Source organism: Aspergillus heteromorphus (genome assembly GCF_003184545.1).
Source record: "Aspergillus heteromorphus CBS 117.55 chromosome Unknown BO70scaffold_14, whole genome shotgun sequence".
Lineage (NCBI taxonomy): Eukaryota > Fungi > Ascomycota > Eurotiomycetes > Eurotiales > Aspergillaceae > Aspergillus > Aspergillus heteromorphus.
The window spans coordinates 356651-374584 of NW_020290419.1; the positions used below are offsets into that span (position 1 = coordinate 356651).

The window sequence follows — 17934 nt, forward strand, 5'->3', positions numbered from 1 at the left end:
ATTACTGTATTCAGAGCTTCCCGGTCACCTTCCACTTTCTATCCACGGAGTCAAACCCCCTCTCCAGATCTATATCCTCCTCCCTCCTCACCCGTATTATCTCCCTCGCCAGCTCCTCCCTCAATAACCGGGCCAGGCTTTCCCCCTCTTCATCATCTAATTCATCCCTCTGGCCTCGTCCAAACATGACATAGCTCTTGCTCGATTGACCGGGGCCAGACGCGGGCCTATCCGGTGGCCGGGGGATAATGTGAAAATGCACATGAGGCACTTGCTGCGCTGCTCTGGCACCTGCCCAACATGAAAAGGAATATAAGTGGTCAAAATCGAAGAAAGGTGGAACATGACAGTGTCGTAACTTAAGAAAGTACTACTACGTAGAATGCATAGGTGGGTCGGCAAATATATAGATATCACCACTACCATTTCCCTTCCGAATACAACAACACAAAATGAAACTAACAAGAGAAAAAAAAAAAAAAAAGAAGAAAAAAAGAAGAAAACCAATGAACATACCATTATTCTGCACGACATTCCAATTCCAATCGGAATTAAATTCCTTGGACTCTTCACCGAAGAGCGTACGCATAACAACTCGGGAGATGATAGGGAGCCATTGGCCGATCTACATATATACTACGGGGTTAGTATGGATCAAACATACTAGTACATACAGGAGACACAAAAACCGGTGTATTGTATGTAGCGTCGTCTCCCAGTCACCTCACGATGAATTAGAAAATAAAAGGAAAGGGGATGGAGGAAAAAAGCAGAAACCAAACAAGCACAGCACAATACAATATACTAGTACATACCTCTCTCCCGCTTACCACCCCAACATCCCCCAACTTCTCAAAATGCCCCCTGGGCGCAACCAATACGTGACCCCTGGTCAAGGGCATGATATCCAAAAAGGCCAAGACATCCCTGGTCGAAAGGATGAGGTGGGCCCGGGCCCGGGCCTGTGGTGTCGGTGTCGGTGTCGGTGTCGGTGTCGGTGAGGCATCTTGTTCTTCCCCGATGAAGGAATCTGGGGAGAGGGGCTGCCGCGGCGCAACTATATTTAGATGGTGAGGATGGGGATGGGCATTCTTGCTCTGGTCTTGTTGGCGGAGGAACGTGGTGGGGGGTATCGGGGGGTATGTGGTAGCGATGTTGCAGAAGGGACAGGAGGAGGGTGGTAGGGGGCCCATCTTGGGTAGTAGTCTTTCTGTGGTCGAGAGTTCAGTTCGGTGGTGTAGGTAGATTTAGGTTGTCGTTGGCCTTTCTGTAGCTGTTCCCGCAGGCAGTGAGTGAGTGGGTGACTCGGGTATTGTATCCCGCGGCAATAGCCGGGCTCTCACACGTTTGAATTGGAATGCTGGGCTCGGTTGCTGTGCGATGCGATGTCACTACCGGTATCGTTTGGTCGCGGTAGACCGACTCCCGGCTCAAGTTGCTGGCTATACAATAGATACTAGTTGCCAGAGGCAGCAGAAAGCCAACCGTATGCACTACACAATGCCGAATTCGTATTGACAATTAATACGACGCAATAAAAATGAACGTATTGAAAGAAATTTCCTGGCAGTTTGAGGCTATATTAACCATCCTAAACGCACATTACTTGAAGCACCCCCGTCCCTCTATCCGTGGTATCCCGCCGCTATTTAACGTGAAAGAGACAATAATGCCAAAAAGCCATTTCCCTCATCCTTCCTCTCCTTCCGTTTTTCCTCCGATTCGTTGGTTGCCAGAGATTGGTGTGCGGCATTATTTACCCCCGTGCGCCTTGACGACCGTAATGCTGTAGTAGATAGATCGTTCCGGTCCTTGGGGAGCTGCGTAAAGAGACCGATGTGTAGCAGACGCTGGGAAACAAGAAACTTCGATCCAAAAGTGAAATGAAAGCAAGTAAATTTCCGACCCTGGAGTGTCCGGCACCTGCAACACACAGGGCATCGTGGGAGAAGGTTAAGTAAGGTATCAATGCAAGTGCGAAGCAACCCAGACACTACCAAAAGCCGAAGAGAATCAAAACAAAGCTGAAACACATGTGCGCCTGACACCCCTCAAAGAAGCGAAGATGCAAACGTCCGCAACCGAAAACAGAAAAATGCCGTTCGTAAACATATGCAAGAGTTGCCTAATACCATCACGAATGAAATACCACCATATGGAATCAACCAACTCCTATCCCCGGTCGTTCTACCAGACGCCGATATTAAGTCACCGGGAGGCCATGTGTTGTTTATTCGCTGTCTTTGATGAAGGTGTATGGCTCTGACAGCGAGCTGCTGATGTAAAGGTGATGATATTTCTTTGCCCATTGCCGGGTGAGAATAGATGCTAAAAAGAATGTCAGCGCCGCGAATACCAGTATCGTCAGAGTGAAAACATACCCTTTAGAAATTTCTTGCTAGCGTATTTCTTGAAGAATGCTTCGTGGCACACAGGGCGGTGCAGGTAGTCAATCATGAGGCGGAAGACGGGGTCGATCTCCTCCTCTTCGTATCCAGCGTAGTGGGCCAAGGTTGCATCCTGCGCCATCTGTTAGAAAATTATAGATATTTAGGCAATTCAAAACTTACCCAGTCACCGCGATCAAGGATGAGGCGAGCCAGATACATAGAAGCAGCGGCCACATGACTCTGACGGAAACCCATGAACCTGTGATCAAGAAGACTGATTTCCATGAGGTACTTTCCGAGGGTACGGGTCTGAATATCGTAGTTGTCCGCTTTGGAGATCCGACGCAGGAAGTTCATAGGGTTAGGATAACTCATGTTGTACTCCAGGGTAGCAAGGATGTGACGCTCGGCATCCAAGATCTCCTTATCCGAGAAAGTCTCGTCTGCGACATGGCTGAAGTTGGCGACATGGGGTGAGAGAACTTCCTCATATTTGGATGCGATGAACATGGCGGCGACACCAACTAACTGAAGACGGTCCAAGGCCACCACTTCAGCAGACAGGAAACGGTCGATGAGGTTGACGGCAAGGAAGAGAGTCTCGGGGAGAAGGCGAAAGCGAGTGTGAACCTCGATGAGCCAGTCCACAAGGATACCCCGCATCTTCCATTCCAAGTCAGGCTGGTGCTCGATGTAATCCGGATTGGGCAACGTCTCCAATTCAAGGTCCTTCAGGTACTCAAAGATATCCACGACATATTCTGCTGCCATCAAGGGATCATCGAGATCTTCGGCATCCAAGTCGTCCACAAATTCCTCAGCCGGCTTCTGCAGGACTTTCGGGTCGACAGGGACCGAAGATTCACCCTTCACTTTCGAACCCTTCTTCTCGGCAGCCTTCTTCTCAATGTCGACCTTCTTGCGGGGTGGTTCGTCTGCTAGCGTCTTCTCGAGTACCGACTTGCTGGATGTTCTTTTCATGGAGCTGCCAGGCTTGGCTTCCGGAGCAGGCTTCTTGCCATTGTTATCCTTGGCTCCCAGGATGGTGCGTGATGAGTTGTTGCGAGTGAGCTTCTGAACTCCACCAGACTGCAACGTAGCCTTTGATGTCAAGCCAACCTTAGTTGCAGCTGGTTTTTTGGCTTCCTTCGTCTCCCCACTTTCAGTCTTGGAAACATTGCTCACATCACCAAGCGCGGCGCGTCTCTTCTGGGTTCCAGCGGTAGTGGTTGTAGCGGCCTTTTTCGTTTGAAGCGGCTTCTTGGCGGCAGGAGCTGTAGCGTGGGCATCACCCGCTGACAGGGCGGCAGCCTTGGCCCGTGTCAGACGCGTCGACTGCACATTTTCATCGTTCTCGTTCATGGCGCCTCGTGTGCGAAGACTGCGAGCCTGTTGAACAAATAGTTAGCAAGCTGTCGCGCACATAAGATGAACTTCGTGGTTCATGCATGCAATGCGCGACCGGGTTGAACAAAACGCGTCACCTAAACAAGAAAGACTCACGGGCGGCATTATGGCAAAAGAAAGGGGGGAGAGAAAAGAAGATGTTCAGAGGGGTCGCGGAGAAAATAAAAGTCGAATACAATGCTATGGTTCTACAGTTAGTTCAGGTCTAGTCAGCATTCCAGGAGAGATTACCCCAGTGGAGCCCAAATACCAGAGGACGGGGAGGCTGAGTAGCACGTACCACGAGTGAATATTTCTCCAGCCCCAATCTTAGGTGTAATGCAAGGTTCCTGAAGCTATATAGCCAGGTATTTGGAAGGAATTTGGCGGGTGTAGGCTCAGAGTCGTGGCATATATGACTTTGTTGACGCTGTTGACAGGACGTCCCAAGACTCGGATCACGTAACTTTCAGCGTGTTGTTGGTGAAAGGTTATGCGGAGAAGAGGGCTGGATCGGTTAGAAAGGTTGATTGTCGACAATGACGCGAGAATCGAGTGGCGGAATGGTTGGCGTGTATGGTTGGCGGTGGTCTCCCTTGGAGATGATGATGGGGTGGTAGTAGGGAAAAGGTGGTAAAGTTGACAGGGCACAGGTAATGTTTGGCCCTACTCTTAGCGTGGAAATGGGCCAAGCTGGGAAAGATGCCCCACAGCACAACCCAGTTGGATCGCGTGGATTGTGGATTATTAACTGTTGTACAACGTAGTGTATATGCAAAACCTAGGACAATAGTCACTGTCCCAGGTATTATGGTTATGTACGGTGAAGGAAAATCAAGGGAATAGGTACTAGGTGTAGGAGGAGTGGAGGGAAGGAAGAGGGAGCTGGATGGAGCCAGACGGAAAAGAAGGGGGGAAGAGACGATTAAAAGAGCAACCTTACGGCCTTGTATGGGTCGATGTATGTATGCATGGTATGCGTATGTATGACGGACGTGACTACCCTGCCGGGGCTCTACGTGAAGGGGCTGTATGGCGGCGGAAAGGGTGAAGGCAGGGCGGTACTAGTACAGTCACGGCGAGAGGGAATAATTTGCGGTGGTGGAGAGGGAGGGGGGGCGGATCATCATCCATGGTCGATGCCTGACTTGGTCCAGGCAGGACCGAAGGCAGGAAGCCACCTCGAAACGCCCGTCGCGAGCAAAACGTGATGCTGCGCGGCCACGATCGCCAAAACAGAGGCCCGTTGCGCGGCAACGGCTCGGGGCTTTTACGCTTTCTCGTATCGTCCTGGACGTGTTGCCGTGTCGCGCCGTCCCGTGACCTTGGTTACTGCGCCGCAGTTAGTCATCCGCTGCAAGTGGCGGTGCATAGCAGTCATGTGTTATCCGGTCAAGCCACACATCCCAGACATTTTCGCTCCGGAGGATCGAGTCGAAGTGCCGCTATCGTCACCGGTGTCTCGACATCACTCCAATTGAGCAGGGTGTTGCGGTCAGCGGTGTCAGGGACGCTGATTTCTCCAATTGCTTGCTTTATATCTCTCGTCCTTAAGCATGTTTGAGCAGTAGCTTGCTACGTTTTCCTCTCACAACCTGTCATCCCATTCCGCGGCACAGGTTTGACAACTCCGATCACGATTGATTGTCCCTCGATCCCCCTTCCAATATCCTACTCTATACTCTCGTCAATATGCTTCAACCTCGGTTGGCCCTGACGGGTCTTCGGCTCCCTTTCAGATGCCTCTCTTCGGTCATCCCGCCCCGGGCATACTCGACTGTCGTCCGCGAACAAGAGAAGCCGGCCGCCAACGAGACTTCGAGTTCAGCATACGACACGAGTATCTCCTTCGCACCTCCACCCACCCGTGATGCTAGTGCTGTCATGCGCACATATAAACCACGTACCCCCGGTATCCGACATTTGCGCAGACCCGTCAATGACCACCTGTGGAAAGGTCGCCCGGTGCAGAAGTTGACGTTCCCCAAGCGCGGTCACGGTAAGGGTGGTCGAAACAATTCAGGTCGAGTGACTGTCCGGCATCGTGGTGGTGGTCACAAGCGCCGCATACGAACGGTCGATTTTGAGCGTGCTGCTCCAGGGCCACATGTGGTGGAGCGCATTGAACATGACCCTGGCCGGAGCGCTCACATTGCCCTTGTCCGTAGCCAGGAGACTCAGAAATTGAGCTATATCCTGGCTGCAGAGGGTATGAGAGCGGGCGATGTTGTTCATAGTTTCATGCCTGGCATCCCGGAGGATCTGTTGCAGAGCATGGGAGGAAGTGTAGACCCTGGTGTGCTTGCTGCCAGAACTGCATGGAGAGGAAACTGCATGCCTTTGCACATGATGCCTGTCGGTACCCTGGTCTTCAATGTTGGTCTACGTCCGGGTAAGGGAGGCCAGCTCTGCCGCAGTGCTGGTACTTTTGCCACGGTCCTCTCCAAGGGTGTCGACGCACAGGTGAACCCCGATGAAACCGAGATGGTCTACAAAGACAAGGATGGAAACGAAACCACAAAGCCTCTATCCCAGCGTGAAAAGCAAAGGCGGCAGCGCGTCGTTGAGCATATTACCATTCGTCTCCAGAGTGGTGAAGTTCGACTTATTCACAAGGACTGCTGTGCAACTGTTGGTGTCGCCAGTAACCCCATGTATCAGTACCGCCAGCTTGGAAAGGCTGGACGGTCACGGTGGCTGAACATTCGCCCTACGGTTCGTGGTCTTGCCATGAACGCCCAGGACCACCCCCACGGTGGTGGTCGAGGCAAGTCGAAGGGTAATGTTGATCCAAAGAGTCCTTGGGGTCTGCCGGTATGTTCCAACCACCTTCCCTCGTCCTACTCCCGGGCTTTTGACATGCTAATCTGCTTCGCTTATAGGCCAAGTCCGGATACAAGACTCGCCCTAAGTGGAAGGTCAACAAGGCAGTGGTTCTGCCCAGAGTCCGTAACCAGGGCAAGCGTCGTCGCGGATACCACTGAGCATGCCAGCGACTATGTATACATTTCTCCCTTGTCCCTTCATCCTCTTTATGGCAATATGACGTTCTACTGAAGTGTGGTGATATCACTGTACAGGGAATGAGTTGAGTAGGGTAGAGTATGATTACTCTGAAATTCGCATTTACCCAAGGTCCTTTTTGTCAGTACTTGGTTTTAGACTGCCGAACGCTTAATTGCCTGTTCATCTTGTTGTAACATATCGGTTCCCTTCACGTGTCCGTTTCTTTATACTCTGGCGTTTCTCCTGTATACTACATGGGGGTTGAATACAACCCTGTTGCCTCGAGAGAGCGGATGCGAAGTGTTTTCGTAATGAAACTGGTTCTTTGTAACGGCCTTGTTCCTGGGCGCTTCGTGTCCCCGCCTCTAATCAAGAGACCGATGTTGATGCGCTCCATATTTCCATGATACGATGCCTGCATGTGGCGTGCTTAGAGCCTCACCAGGCGGGTAAGTTCCCGGCCTAGGAGTGGCTGTGGAAGTAGCTGGAGGAGACCTGGAGGTCGGAAGCATTGGCCACACATCCCGCCTTCGATTCAATTCCCTGGTTCGCAGAGAAGGGCTCTCTTTGAGCGTGTGGGTGAAGACCGACTAACAGTAAGCCTCACTCCTTTGCTCCCCGCAACGAACGCTTCAACATGATTCATCCGTGACTAACCTGTCAGGGGGTCTTTGTACGGAGTAGCGCCCCCAGCCTAGCCGATACAAGTTCCTCAAATGCGCTCAGGTCCTCGTAACTCATCGTTCTCGTCCATTCAGACGCAAGCCCCGTTTCTCGTCGTCGTTTCGATGCTCTATGAATGCCCATGATCGGGGTCCAGCACTTCCAGCCCCCTTACGCCGCAGAACCCAAACCCACCTGCTCCGCATTTCCACCTCCGAATCACATGCACGGCCATGGCAGATACTTTCAACGCTCTTACACAGCACTTTGAACCTCAAGCCTTTTCGTCTCAGCCACAGCAAAGTACAGCACATGAAAATACAGCGCCAGTCAATACAGCACACAGCGACGCAGACAGTCATTACATTCCTCGCCCCAAGCGCATCGCATGTGTCCTCTGCCGGAAGAGGAAGTTGAGATGCGACGGCAAGAGACCTAGCTGCGGGACTTGCTCTCGGTTAGGCCATGAATGCATCTACGATGAAGTACGAAAGAAGAGTGGACCCAAGCGGGGTTATGTGAAGCAACTGGAAGCACGTCTGGGTATGTCGGCGTCTCGATGATCTCCATGCACACCATGATGTCGTGCCGAGAAGCCACTTTTGCCGTATTCGTTGCTGACATTCCTGTACCTCTGCAGCCCAGGTAGAAACCCTGCTCAAAAGTCAGGAGGCTAATGCGCACCCAAGCCTGGAGAATGGCGCAAGCTTCGCAGCAACGAACTCGTTGACTGGCGTACTCCAAGCACCTCCCGGGGATGACGTCGACCCCTCCATGTCGCTCTTAGACGGAGCAAATGCCCCTGCGCTTTCGGTCCAAGCATTTTCAGAGGCAGAAGGAACCCGCTCAAGCACATCGGGAGGTGAGTTGATATCGCTAGGGCTGGAGGAACCCCTCCCGGCACAGGAGGTCATTGATGAATTGTATGCCCTTCCCTGTATCGTGCCTTCGATCTATTTCCTCATTCTTATAGGAATGCTATCTATTTCGAGAAAGTTCATCCCGGGCTACCCATGATACATCGCCCAAAGTATCTAGCATCTTTGGCTTTCGCTCCTAGTTCACGGCCCCCGGTGTGTCTACAGTACATGATATGGTGCCTTGCCGCGTCTGTTAGCGACAAGTATTCCAGTCTACATGAAACCTTCTATCAGCAATCTCGCAAGTATGCTGAATTAGATGAGCTGAAAGGGCTCGGGGGGCGGGTGGTTTCTCTGGCACACTGTCAAGCTTGGTTGCTTATCAGCACGTACGAATTCAAAATGATGTTTTTCCCTCGGGCGTGGTTGAGCTCTGGAAAGGCTTCTCGACTGGCAATCATGATGGGCTTGAATCGATTAGATGGACAGGGTCTCGATGTCAAACAGACACTGCCACCTGCTAATGATTGGACCGAAAAAGAAGAGCGGAGGAGGGTATTCTGGGCGGCATTTTGTATTGATCGATACGCGAGCATTGGCACTGGATGGCCTTTCACGATCGACGAAAGAGATGTCAGTAGCTACCTTGGGTACATATCTCCTTTCAAAAATAGCCTTTGCTGACAGAGCTGCACAGATATCCTCAAAGCTTCCTGCGTCAGATGAATCCTTCATCGAGAATACACCCCAAGAGACACCACTTCTTCCCGATGTTCTGGAGGGCGAGGATATAACAATGCTGTCTCCATATGGAGGCGTCGTGGTCTTAGGGTGCATGTTCGGCAGGAATATAACTCATCTTCATCGGCCTGAGCCGCAAGATAATGACCATGACCTCAACGGCGTATACTGGCAGCGACACAGGTCCCTCGACAATATATTGCTCCACATATCCCTGGCCATGCCGTGCCATCTTCGTCTGTCAGTTGGAACAACCGATCCAAACGTTATATTCTGCAACATGGCTATCCACACGGCAACAATATGCCTACACCAGGCGGCTATATTCAAATCGGAGAAGAATAAAATGCCAGAACAGATTGCTACGGAAAGCAAGCGAAGGTGTATTGTAGCTGCGGATCAAATCTCTAACATAATGAAAATGATCAGCCATCTAGATTTGAGTGTCGTAAGTTTACAACGGACATTGCTAGTCGCGAGATTGTGCTAACCCGATATAGATGAATCCTTTCATGTCGTTCTGTGTCTATCTGGCCGCGCGTGTCTTCATACAATACTTGAAGTTTCGTCCCAGCGACTCAGCAGCTCGTTCATCTTTGCAATTTGCCTTCTCTGCTCTGCATAAGCTGAAAACCAAGAACCCGTTGACAGGATCATTCATACTCCAACTGAATCTCGACATTGAAGGCTCGGCCTTTGGTGACGCACTGCAATCGAAAAGTGCATGCTTCACGGGTGGCCAACAACAAGACGCGGTAAGAAAACCACACTTCTGGAAAAGCAAACAGCGGCTGACCCTTACTTATCCTTTAGACCTCCGCTGGCAAAGTCACCACAAACACCTCTTCTCAGGTAAAGAAAAACCCACATGAAGCACACGCCGACGGAGTTTCTCCAGATTCCTCGCAAGGCACATCTGGGAATACCATACCCACGCCGCCCTCACATTCAAGTCGACAAAATCCCAGAGAACTGCAACCGGATGCTGGCAGCACAACAACCGATCACGTCCAAAAGAGGAGACGCGGCTCTACTTCAGACTGCATATCAAGGGCCGAAGGTAGAAGACCAGGGGCAAATCCAAATATGGCCATATCACCAGACTCTGACGACAACCCCGACAATATACCGGATAACCCACTATCTTCACACCTGAACTCGTCTTTCAATCTACCCTACGTGGGGTCAGATTACGCCCCGACGCCGCAGCCATCCCAACAAGCTCCCCGCCATCACCCCCTCCAGCCATACTTCTACTCGTTCGGTGCATTAACCCCAGTCCAATACACAGACGTATCCTTTCCCACACAGCCAGTTCCACTTGGCTCTACGGGAACAGGTCCCGAGACCTCACCCTCAAATCATCCTGTGTGGGACACATCTAACATCGCAGCCTCTGATCTCGGTAACGACAATTTGGGGAGCGTGCCTAATGGACTCGAAGCTTTAAGCGATGCCCAGTGGGGACAGTTCCTTTCAGCGGCGGACTGGGAAACTTGGCAGTGATTGAGCTCAATGCCCTGAACTTATTTGATGGGTGTATCTGTTATTTGCCTAGCTGGTTTAGTCAGTCCCTACTCAGTAGTTACGTGAAGAATGTGTTTACGACGCAATGGATGTGTATATTGACGAATGATATACGGGATTTGGAATGATCATCCTGGGTCTTGCACCGTATGCTGTGCAATTTTCTTACAGACTCTTTTTTTTTTTTTGGAAAGGGAGCGAATGGCTGAGATCTAACTTGGTACTACTATGTTCACGGTAAATACTGATTGCATATTGGTGGCAAGAATACTTATTTTGTAACTGTTCATAGAATTCCAGCCCCACAGTACTGTTTGAACGAGTTGATATTCAAGACATATGTACAACCCATGACGCTCAAATCCTGCCGTAAATGTCATAAAATAATAACCCCCCAGCATACCAAACGCCAAGAAAGGGAAGAAAACCACTATGGTGAACTACAAGCTCCCACCTGCAGCTCCCACGATCTTCAACCCGCCCGGCCCAGACCCATCGGCAGTGGTAGAGTACGCCAGCCAGTACCGCGACGGATGCCACGCGACAGCAGGTATACCGGAGTTGGCGTTTCCGCCCGTGGGGACAGTGTACACACTTTCACCGGTTTCGGCATGGAAGATCTCCAGGCCATTTCCACCGCAGCCTACCTCGTCGCAGGCACCAACGATGAATCTGCCGTCAAAACTCCAGCTCACGCCGCGGACGGCACCACCGTTATTGCTCGAGACGGTGCGTTTGCAGATCCAGTCTGTCGTATCCCATAGAGATATAAGTGCGTCGCTGCCTCCGATGGCGAGGTAGCGGCCCGTAGGCGCCAACGCGATAGATAGACAGGCAGATGTATGGGCGTGAAGGGTGTGGAGGACGTTGAAGGAGGGGTAGGAGATGATTTTGACGGTGCCCTCGCCGGTGGTCGCGAAGAGGTGAAAGCTGGGTGTGTCGGATTTGGAAATGTGATGGGAGAAGGTTGTTGCATTGGTCTGGATAGGTTGGGGGTGCGGCTCTAGCGCTCTATAGATCGATGGTGCTAGGTTGGGCTTTTGGGGGGGTCCGGGTGCGTTAGATGTTGTTCCATCGGCGAGGATGCTCGGACTGGAGGGAGACTCGATAGAGATGGGGATGAGGGTATCGTCCTGTAGATAGAGGGCGTGTTGGTTAGATGTTTTGGGCAGAAAGCCGGAGCGCATTGGATCATGGGCTGGTATGTTGTACTGACCTTCCTGCCAACAACCATGACACTGCCATCCGCCGACCAAGACAAGGTAAATGCCTCGCCTCCCACATCTAGACGGCTGACGCAAGTCTTAGTGCGGACATCCCAAACGCGAACGGTTCCATCCGTAGAGCAACTGGCTAGCTCTGAGTCTCGAACGGGGTTGAAAACGACCTTCTCGATGCCGGCGGTATGGCCGCGCAACTCGGTTGAGTATTTCACCTGGGAGCGCTCGGGGTTCCAGATTCGAAGAGTACGGTCTGCAGAGCCCGTAGCGACAAGCTGACCGGTGGGGTTCCAGGCTATTGTGCGAATCCTAAAGTGCGCGACAGCTTGTATTAGCATTCAGTGTGTCGATCCAAATGTTGGCGCGTGTTGAGGGGGGTTTCTTCAGAAGGCCACGCACGTATGAGATCCGTTCCCACGTGCAACGGGATCATGGTAATTTTGTGTCTTTAGGCTTCCAAATGAGAAGGCAAAGCGGTCTTTGGGGAGAAGATTCCGTCGAGGGGGAGCCATTGCGCAGGTAGCGGTTGGGTGGTTAATGCTGCTGCTGGCGGATTTGCGATTGCGGCAGCAGCAGCCCGGATGGACGGACGCCCCGAGGGGCAGAAGTTGGCGGTGTAGAGGGACTGTCTCACAAGGAGAGTATGCGGGATCACCGGTTAATTTGACAGTAATAGTATCTAGTCACAAAGAACAATTGCGAGGAGGTGTTGTTTGACTGCGGGGGAGGCTTGCGAGAGCCACTGCGCGCGGTGATCGATCAATCGATGCCCGCACTCGCAGAGGCCGGCCGGTGCCCGGTGATTGGCTGGAGCTCGCCATTGTAAATTTTGGTATCGAGATGACATAATGCAGCGACTCGCCAGTTGCTGAGGGCTGGAGCTGGCATTCTATTCAGGAACATCGTCTCCCTGATTGTTTCTTTTGTAGACAATCTTGTCTACTAGGACACATTCTAGGTCAAATGTACGGGTGTTCTCCGTCTTGGATATATTGAGGCACCCAGACTACCGACGGGAATCCAGCAGCTATCGTATAGGGCTGAAAAACTCTCCGGGCGTAACCACCACCGACTTCATTTGTCTGCGTCAAACATTGAGCCGAACAGCCTGACGAGATAATTCACCCTCCTGCTGCCCCCCCCCCCCCCCCCCCCCCCCAAAGCTATGCTTGACTTCGAGGATGACACGTCTCGGCGTGAGAAGTGCTACACGACTATAGCGCAACTTCCTGCCTTTATCAATCCCGAGCATCCGCCCACCAAGCGGTCACCCTTCTCGACCATTCTCAGTCGCCCTTTCGTCCACACGGTAAGATATACCCCAGTCTCTTCGATTGAGTAGCTTTGAATATTTCATCCTTTTTTTTCTTGTGGATCTTGAAGGAGATCAGAGCTAATCAGTTCACAGGTTGGAATCATTTTACCGAAAGAGGTGTACTCGAACGTCCAAAATTCTCTAGAGAGCAAAATACAAAAGCTACGATATGCTAGAGTGTTCATGTCACTTTCATCTCTACTTGAGACCGAATTTTTCAGCACATATATCAAAACTGGTATTGAATTCTTGTCTCCTACGCTCTATTCTTGATCTCTTTTTCTCTTGGCTCCATCTAAAGCATGAAACAACTGAGGTTAACGAATTTCATAGGAGATGTTCTCATGATTTCGGAAGGCCGTTCAGGCTCAGACAGTGTCTTTACTCTCCACGATGGTCTGTTTATCTCGGCACGATGGTGTACAGGAAACCATCTGGCTGACGGATTTACAGGTATTTTGAAGCTAGAGCTTAGCAAAGAACTCTTCGAGAGAACTGGACTCACGGGTAAACCGATCCGCAGCGGGGCAAGAAAGCATGCAAAGGAAAGATACGGTACGTGCTTCTAGTTGAGACCCAAAATTATCTAAATCAACCCATCCATGCTAATGAACGAACCTCGATAGCCGTGGAGATCAACCTGCGACTTCCCTCCATGATGCATGGAAAGAAAGGCTTCGAGAGAATAGTATGGGCCTTCAAAAACGTCCTTACCCAGTCCGTTACGTGGCTCTTCTTTGACCTCGCTTCGGAATCAAACGGCATTGCCGAAGGTAGGCACCTGATACTATTCCAAACGATTCGAGGAGAACAACTCGTCTTTCCGGCAACTAATACAAAGATAGATGATCTCTCACTCAAGGGAAACCACCCCCAAATCCTAAACTGTGAAGTCTCTTCCACAGAACTTGGCAGCACCCTCGTCCCACCCCTCCACAAGATATATATCCCAGGAGAAGCCCGTGAGGAGGAATTGCAAGACCAATGTTATGAGCTTTCCGAATGGCTTGCGATGGTCTCACTCGGATCGCCTCGAGTCGCTCCCAATGACGAGGTAGATCCGTTCCTTTGTCGCTACAGCGTACCAGACGCGGACGAGGCGCAGGCCTCCGAGCTTGTCAGTCTCAAGTGGCGTGGGCTTATTCCGCCCCGGTGGATTCTCGAGTTATTTGTGACGGTGTTGTATGTTATTATTATTGCCTTTCCGTTGCAACGTCCAGACATGGCTAATCTACTCTTTAGGAGAGAAACCTCGAAGGATTCCAATGCCTCTACCTGGTTTTCTCTTTCTTCAAGCGCACTGGGAAGAGAGGCTGTGGAGGCAAAAGATGGGTATACAGTTATGGTGCTTCCGACAATGGGCATGGAGAAAGGGCAGAAGGTGAAAGGACATGATGACAGCTCTTCTCAACAGGGTGGTCCACATTTTGTCTGTTGGGAGTTTGTCGGCGCTTCAGTTGTATAGATAGTGTTGGGATAGATCTTTTATAACCTGCTCTTCAAAATACCCAAATTCTAAAGTTGCGTTTGTTGATTAAATGAAACATCCTCTTGCATCGTCCACATGAATACGGATCCGAAAAAGGGATGCTGGTATCATTCATTATTGACAGAAGCGACTTCAACTACGCATGTACCAAGCACCATAATATCTCATGAAGCAACAAGCATGGCATATCAAAAACCGTATTTAATAGATAGGTATCATATGTATTAAACCATTCAACCTGTCCCGGATGTCCAGTGGTATCCAAAAAATCGCCTCCAAGCCTTGACCTTAAGCCTCACCCCCAAACCATCATGCGCCCAAAATAAACAGCGGGACAAATAGCCAAGGTAACTGATAATCAAAATAGAGATAACAGTTATCCGACAAGATCATTAACCATATCCTGCAGTACTGGTCGATTTCCAAGAACCTTATTACCACTAAGCAACTTCGAGCCCTTTTTGGCCGGCTGCCTAAAGCCCTTCGGTGATACTCGGGCCTGAATGGGGCTGAGGGGGTTGCGGGAGGTCTTGTTGAATGACAGATGGTTTTTCTTCGGACTAGGCGTAGACCCGCCTCGGTGAGATTGGGTCAAAAGGAAGTCAGATTCGAAGATGTGGTCCTCCAACGCATCCCTGGGCAGGTCGTAGATCCACCCACGTTCTTGGACCAGCTTCACGTACTTCCCTAAGAGCTCGTTGCCATCACGAAGAGTGCTCTTGCTCCCGATAACGAGAAGCTTGGTCCGTGCTCGGGTGAAAGCAACATTGACACGTCTCCAATCACGGAGTAGGTCACCGACATTGTTATCCGCATTGCTCCGCACGCAACTGAGAATAACAACTTCCTTGTCGCGTCCTTGAAATTTATCCGCGGTGTGCATTTCAAGGTCGGGTAAGTATCGGTTGAGGTTCTGCTTTAGAAGTGAGAGCTGACTCCGGTAAAGCGTGATAACTCCTATACTACGCGCTGGAATACCACATGAGATGAAAGCTTCCACAAGCCGGCTGCAAAGTGTTGCTTCGGTGGGATTTACAATTCGCGAACCGTTTGCCACGTCCCGTGCGGGTTTGGACAGCGTATCGGTATTAACAAGGCGAGTTTTGGCAGACGGTTCTATGAGGTCTCTGAGCCAACAGCGGCCCTGACTTGTGCCCAAGCAGAGTTGTCGCTGACTTGGTGACAGAGGCAATGTGTCGGCATGATGTTGCTTTAAACCCCCGATATGAGGAACGACAAGAGAACGTGTTGCTACCTCCGATGTTCCGCATTTCAGACGACCAGAGTAGATGAGAGTATTAGAAAGAAGCATGATATCCTCAGACATTCGATACTGGTGTTCGAGGTTGACAACAGATTCAGGGTGTGAGTCGGAGAGTAACTTAAACAGGCTAACATCCAAGCCACCTTCTTGGGCCTCTTTGTTTTGCACCAGGGGCGGCAGCTGGTAGTGGTCCCCGACGAGGATGAATGTCCTCGCCATTCGGATGGGACCTAAGCACACAGGAAGCGTGATCTGGGAGGCCTCATCGACAATACAATAGTCGAACACGCGTTGAGAAAATATGCCATGGCTAACTCCGAGACACGTTGTTGCCACTATTTGCGAATCTTCGTAGGATGCTTTGAGCTCTTCCATGGTATGTTTAGGGATTGCTGCTAGATCAGCAAACTCTTGAACGTCCGGATGCACTTTTGCGGGAGCTCCAATCCGCAAGATGCGAAAATTATCGTCCTTAATTTTCAAGAGGATATTATCAACCGCTGTATGAGTGTACGAGGTCAAGAGGACGCTCTTTCCTTGCGCCACCAAAGCACGAATGATATGAGAAATAGTCGTCGTCTTTCCAGTGCCCGGCATTCCAAGAACTAAGGCATAGTCACTGGCGCTCATGACCTTATCAATTGCTCGTCTTTGGTCGACGTTCAAGGCTGCTTTTTCAAGGCCAGACAGATAAGATCCAGACATCGTGGTTTTGAACGTGGGTGCTTCTTTTTCAATAACCAATCTTCTCAACTGTTTGGCCTGGAAAAGGTCCCGTTCCATCATAGAAACAAGATTGGTGCGGACAATCGCCATGCCGTTACTAAATTCGTCTTTGTCCAGACGATAAACTGGCTCTTCTACTTCAGCCGGTAAAGAAGAGGCACCATCGGGAATTTCCATGATCCCTTTGAACGATTGGTTTGTTTTGGCATTGAAGCCTTCAGTCCGAGTTCTGGCATTGTGTAGTCGCCTGTCGACGGCGACAGTAATGTGTTTCCGGCTAACTTGCACGACATATCCGTTCGCAAGCGCAAAGTGACCCTTTTCGTCAGAAACCACAATCGGCTCCCCAAGTGTAAGCTGAGATTCAGTAAATGAGAATGAAGGCTGCGCATCCTTCTTGACGAAGGTGTAGCGAAAGCGATTAATCTTAGGCCCCTCACTGTCCTCGTAAGATGACCCAGAGTCTATCACAACATTGCCGAAACATCGGCCCAGAGCTTCACGCTCGCTGCTAAGCAGAGTCCATAGTTCACGCTTGAATCTGATCATGCTGCGTTCCTCCTTGGTCAGTAAATCATCCCATTTCTTGAAGAAATCGCTGTCTTTGGGTGTCAAATGATCCATGGCTTTGATGAAGTCGTCGCCGAGACCACTTGTTTCACCGTCTCCATCATCCGCAAGCTTGTGATAAATGAAACAGGGCGTTTTTGAGTAGCACTTGTTGCAAAACGAGGACTTTTTGGCCATCGGTGGAAGTTGTTTTCTCTCGCGCATATAACCAACTATGCGGTTTCGTTGTTGAATCATCTGAAGAAGTTCAAATCTGACCCCACGAATTCGGAAGATTTTTGTTAATTCCAGATAGTATAGCAGCCCAAATGTGCACTCCACATCTGCAGTACAAAAGAGTAGACTATTAGTGATATTCGAATTGGATGGCTAGATAGGGATGGCTCCTACCATAGCGATCGGAAAGCAACAAAGTGTAGAGTGCTGTCTGAGCTCTGTGCGCATGGTTTGTATCTCTACTGCCCGTTTTCAGTTCAAGGGGGATGACCAGGTTCTTGTCGCTTTCTCCATCGTGACAGGTAACTTGCACAGTTGCATCAACGTTGCCTTTCAGTCCATACATTGGGGACCAAATGTGCTCTTCGACCTCGAGGAGTTTATTGATGCTTAGGCTAAGCTTGGAGTTGCCACGATCTTCAACAAGAGACTCGGCCTGAGTTGAGAACCAATTAGTATGGATATTTTGCAAGACTGCCAAGTTTAACTCACGGTTGGCTTTGCCCTGAGAAACCGCTCTGCCCAATCCTGCACACCTGGTATTCTGCTCATGACATACTC

General features: G+C 50.6%; 6 protein-coding genes across 6 annotated transcripts; 3 read left to right on the plus strand and 3 right to left on the minus strand.

Moving 5' to 3' along the window:
- Positions 1-10: 10 nt before the first annotated feature.
- On the minus strand, positions 11-1280 carry BO70DRAFT_380060 (HIT-like protein; the record flags this gene model as incomplete). Its single annotated transcript, XM_025545389.1, has 3 exons — positions 816-1280; positions 517-625; positions 11-291 (listed from the first exon to the last, which is right to left on the minus strand). Exons 1-3 carry the CDS (start codon positions 1191-1193, stop codon positions 11-13), a joined length of 768 nt encoding a protein of 255 aa, XP_025398922.1. The 5' UTR covers positions 1194-1280.
- A 731-nt stretch (positions 1281-2011) lies between these two features.
- BO70DRAFT_46419 (B-type cyclin nimE) lies at positions 2012-3959 on the minus strand. The gene is made up of 3 exons (XM_025548468.1): positions 2571-3959; positions 2382-2520; positions 2012-2328 (listed from the first exon to the last, which is right to left on the minus strand). Exons 1-3 carry the CDS (start codon positions 3750-3752, stop codon positions 2231-2233), a joined length of 1419 nt encoding a protein of 472 aa, XP_025398923.1. The 5' UTR covers positions 3753-3959; the 3' UTR covers positions 2012-2230.
- Positions 3960-5221: 1262 nt separating this feature from the next.
- Positions 5222-7123, plus strand: BO70DRAFT_362573 (mitochondrial 54S ribosomal protein uL2m). Its single transcript, XM_025543343.1, has 2 exons — positions 5222-6590; positions 6659-7123. Exons 1-2 carry the CDS (start codon positions 5469-5471, stop codon positions 6758-6760), a joined length of 1224 nt encoding a protein of 407 aa, XP_025398924.1. The 5' UTR covers positions 5222-5468; the 3' UTR covers positions 6761-7123.
- A 352-nt stretch (positions 7124-7475) lies between these two features.
- On the plus strand, positions 7476-10025 carry BO70DRAFT_46469 (putative C6 transcription factor Prf). The gene is made up of 5 exons (XM_025548469.1): positions 7476-7988; positions 8086-8368; positions 8419-8938; positions 9003-9494; positions 9547-10025. Exons 1-5 carry the CDS (start codon positions 7679-7681, stop codon positions 9916-9918), a joined length of 1977 nt encoding a protein of 658 aa, XP_025398925.1. The 5' UTR covers positions 7476-7678; the 3' UTR covers positions 9919-10025.
- An 808-nt stretch (positions 10026-10833) lies between these two features.
- Positions 10834-12488, minus strand: BO70DRAFT_337531 (WD repeat-containing protein). The gene is made up of 3 exons (XM_025541161.1): positions 12193-12488; positions 11790-12102; positions 10834-11706 (listed from the first exon to the last, which is right to left on the minus strand). Exons 1-3 carry the CDS (start codon positions 12303-12305, stop codon positions 11014-11016), a joined length of 1119 nt encoding a protein of 372 aa, XP_025398926.1. The 5' UTR covers positions 12306-12488; the 3' UTR covers positions 10834-11013.
- A 465-nt stretch (positions 12489-12953) lies between these two features.
- On the plus strand, positions 12954-14609 carry BO70DRAFT_315846 (ribonuclease P protein subunit p40). The gene is made up of 7 exons (XM_025540330.1): positions 12954-13102; positions 13202-13346; positions 13442-13504; positions 13562-13663; positions 13735-13881; positions 13954-14290; positions 14351-14609. The coding sequence occupies exons 1-7, from the start codon at positions 12959-12961 to the stop codon at positions 14571-14573; spliced, it is 1161 nt and encodes a 386-aa protein (XP_025398927.1). The 5' UTR covers positions 12954-12958; the 3' UTR covers positions 14574-14609.
- The last annotated feature ends 3325 nt before the right edge of the window (positions 14610-17934 follow it).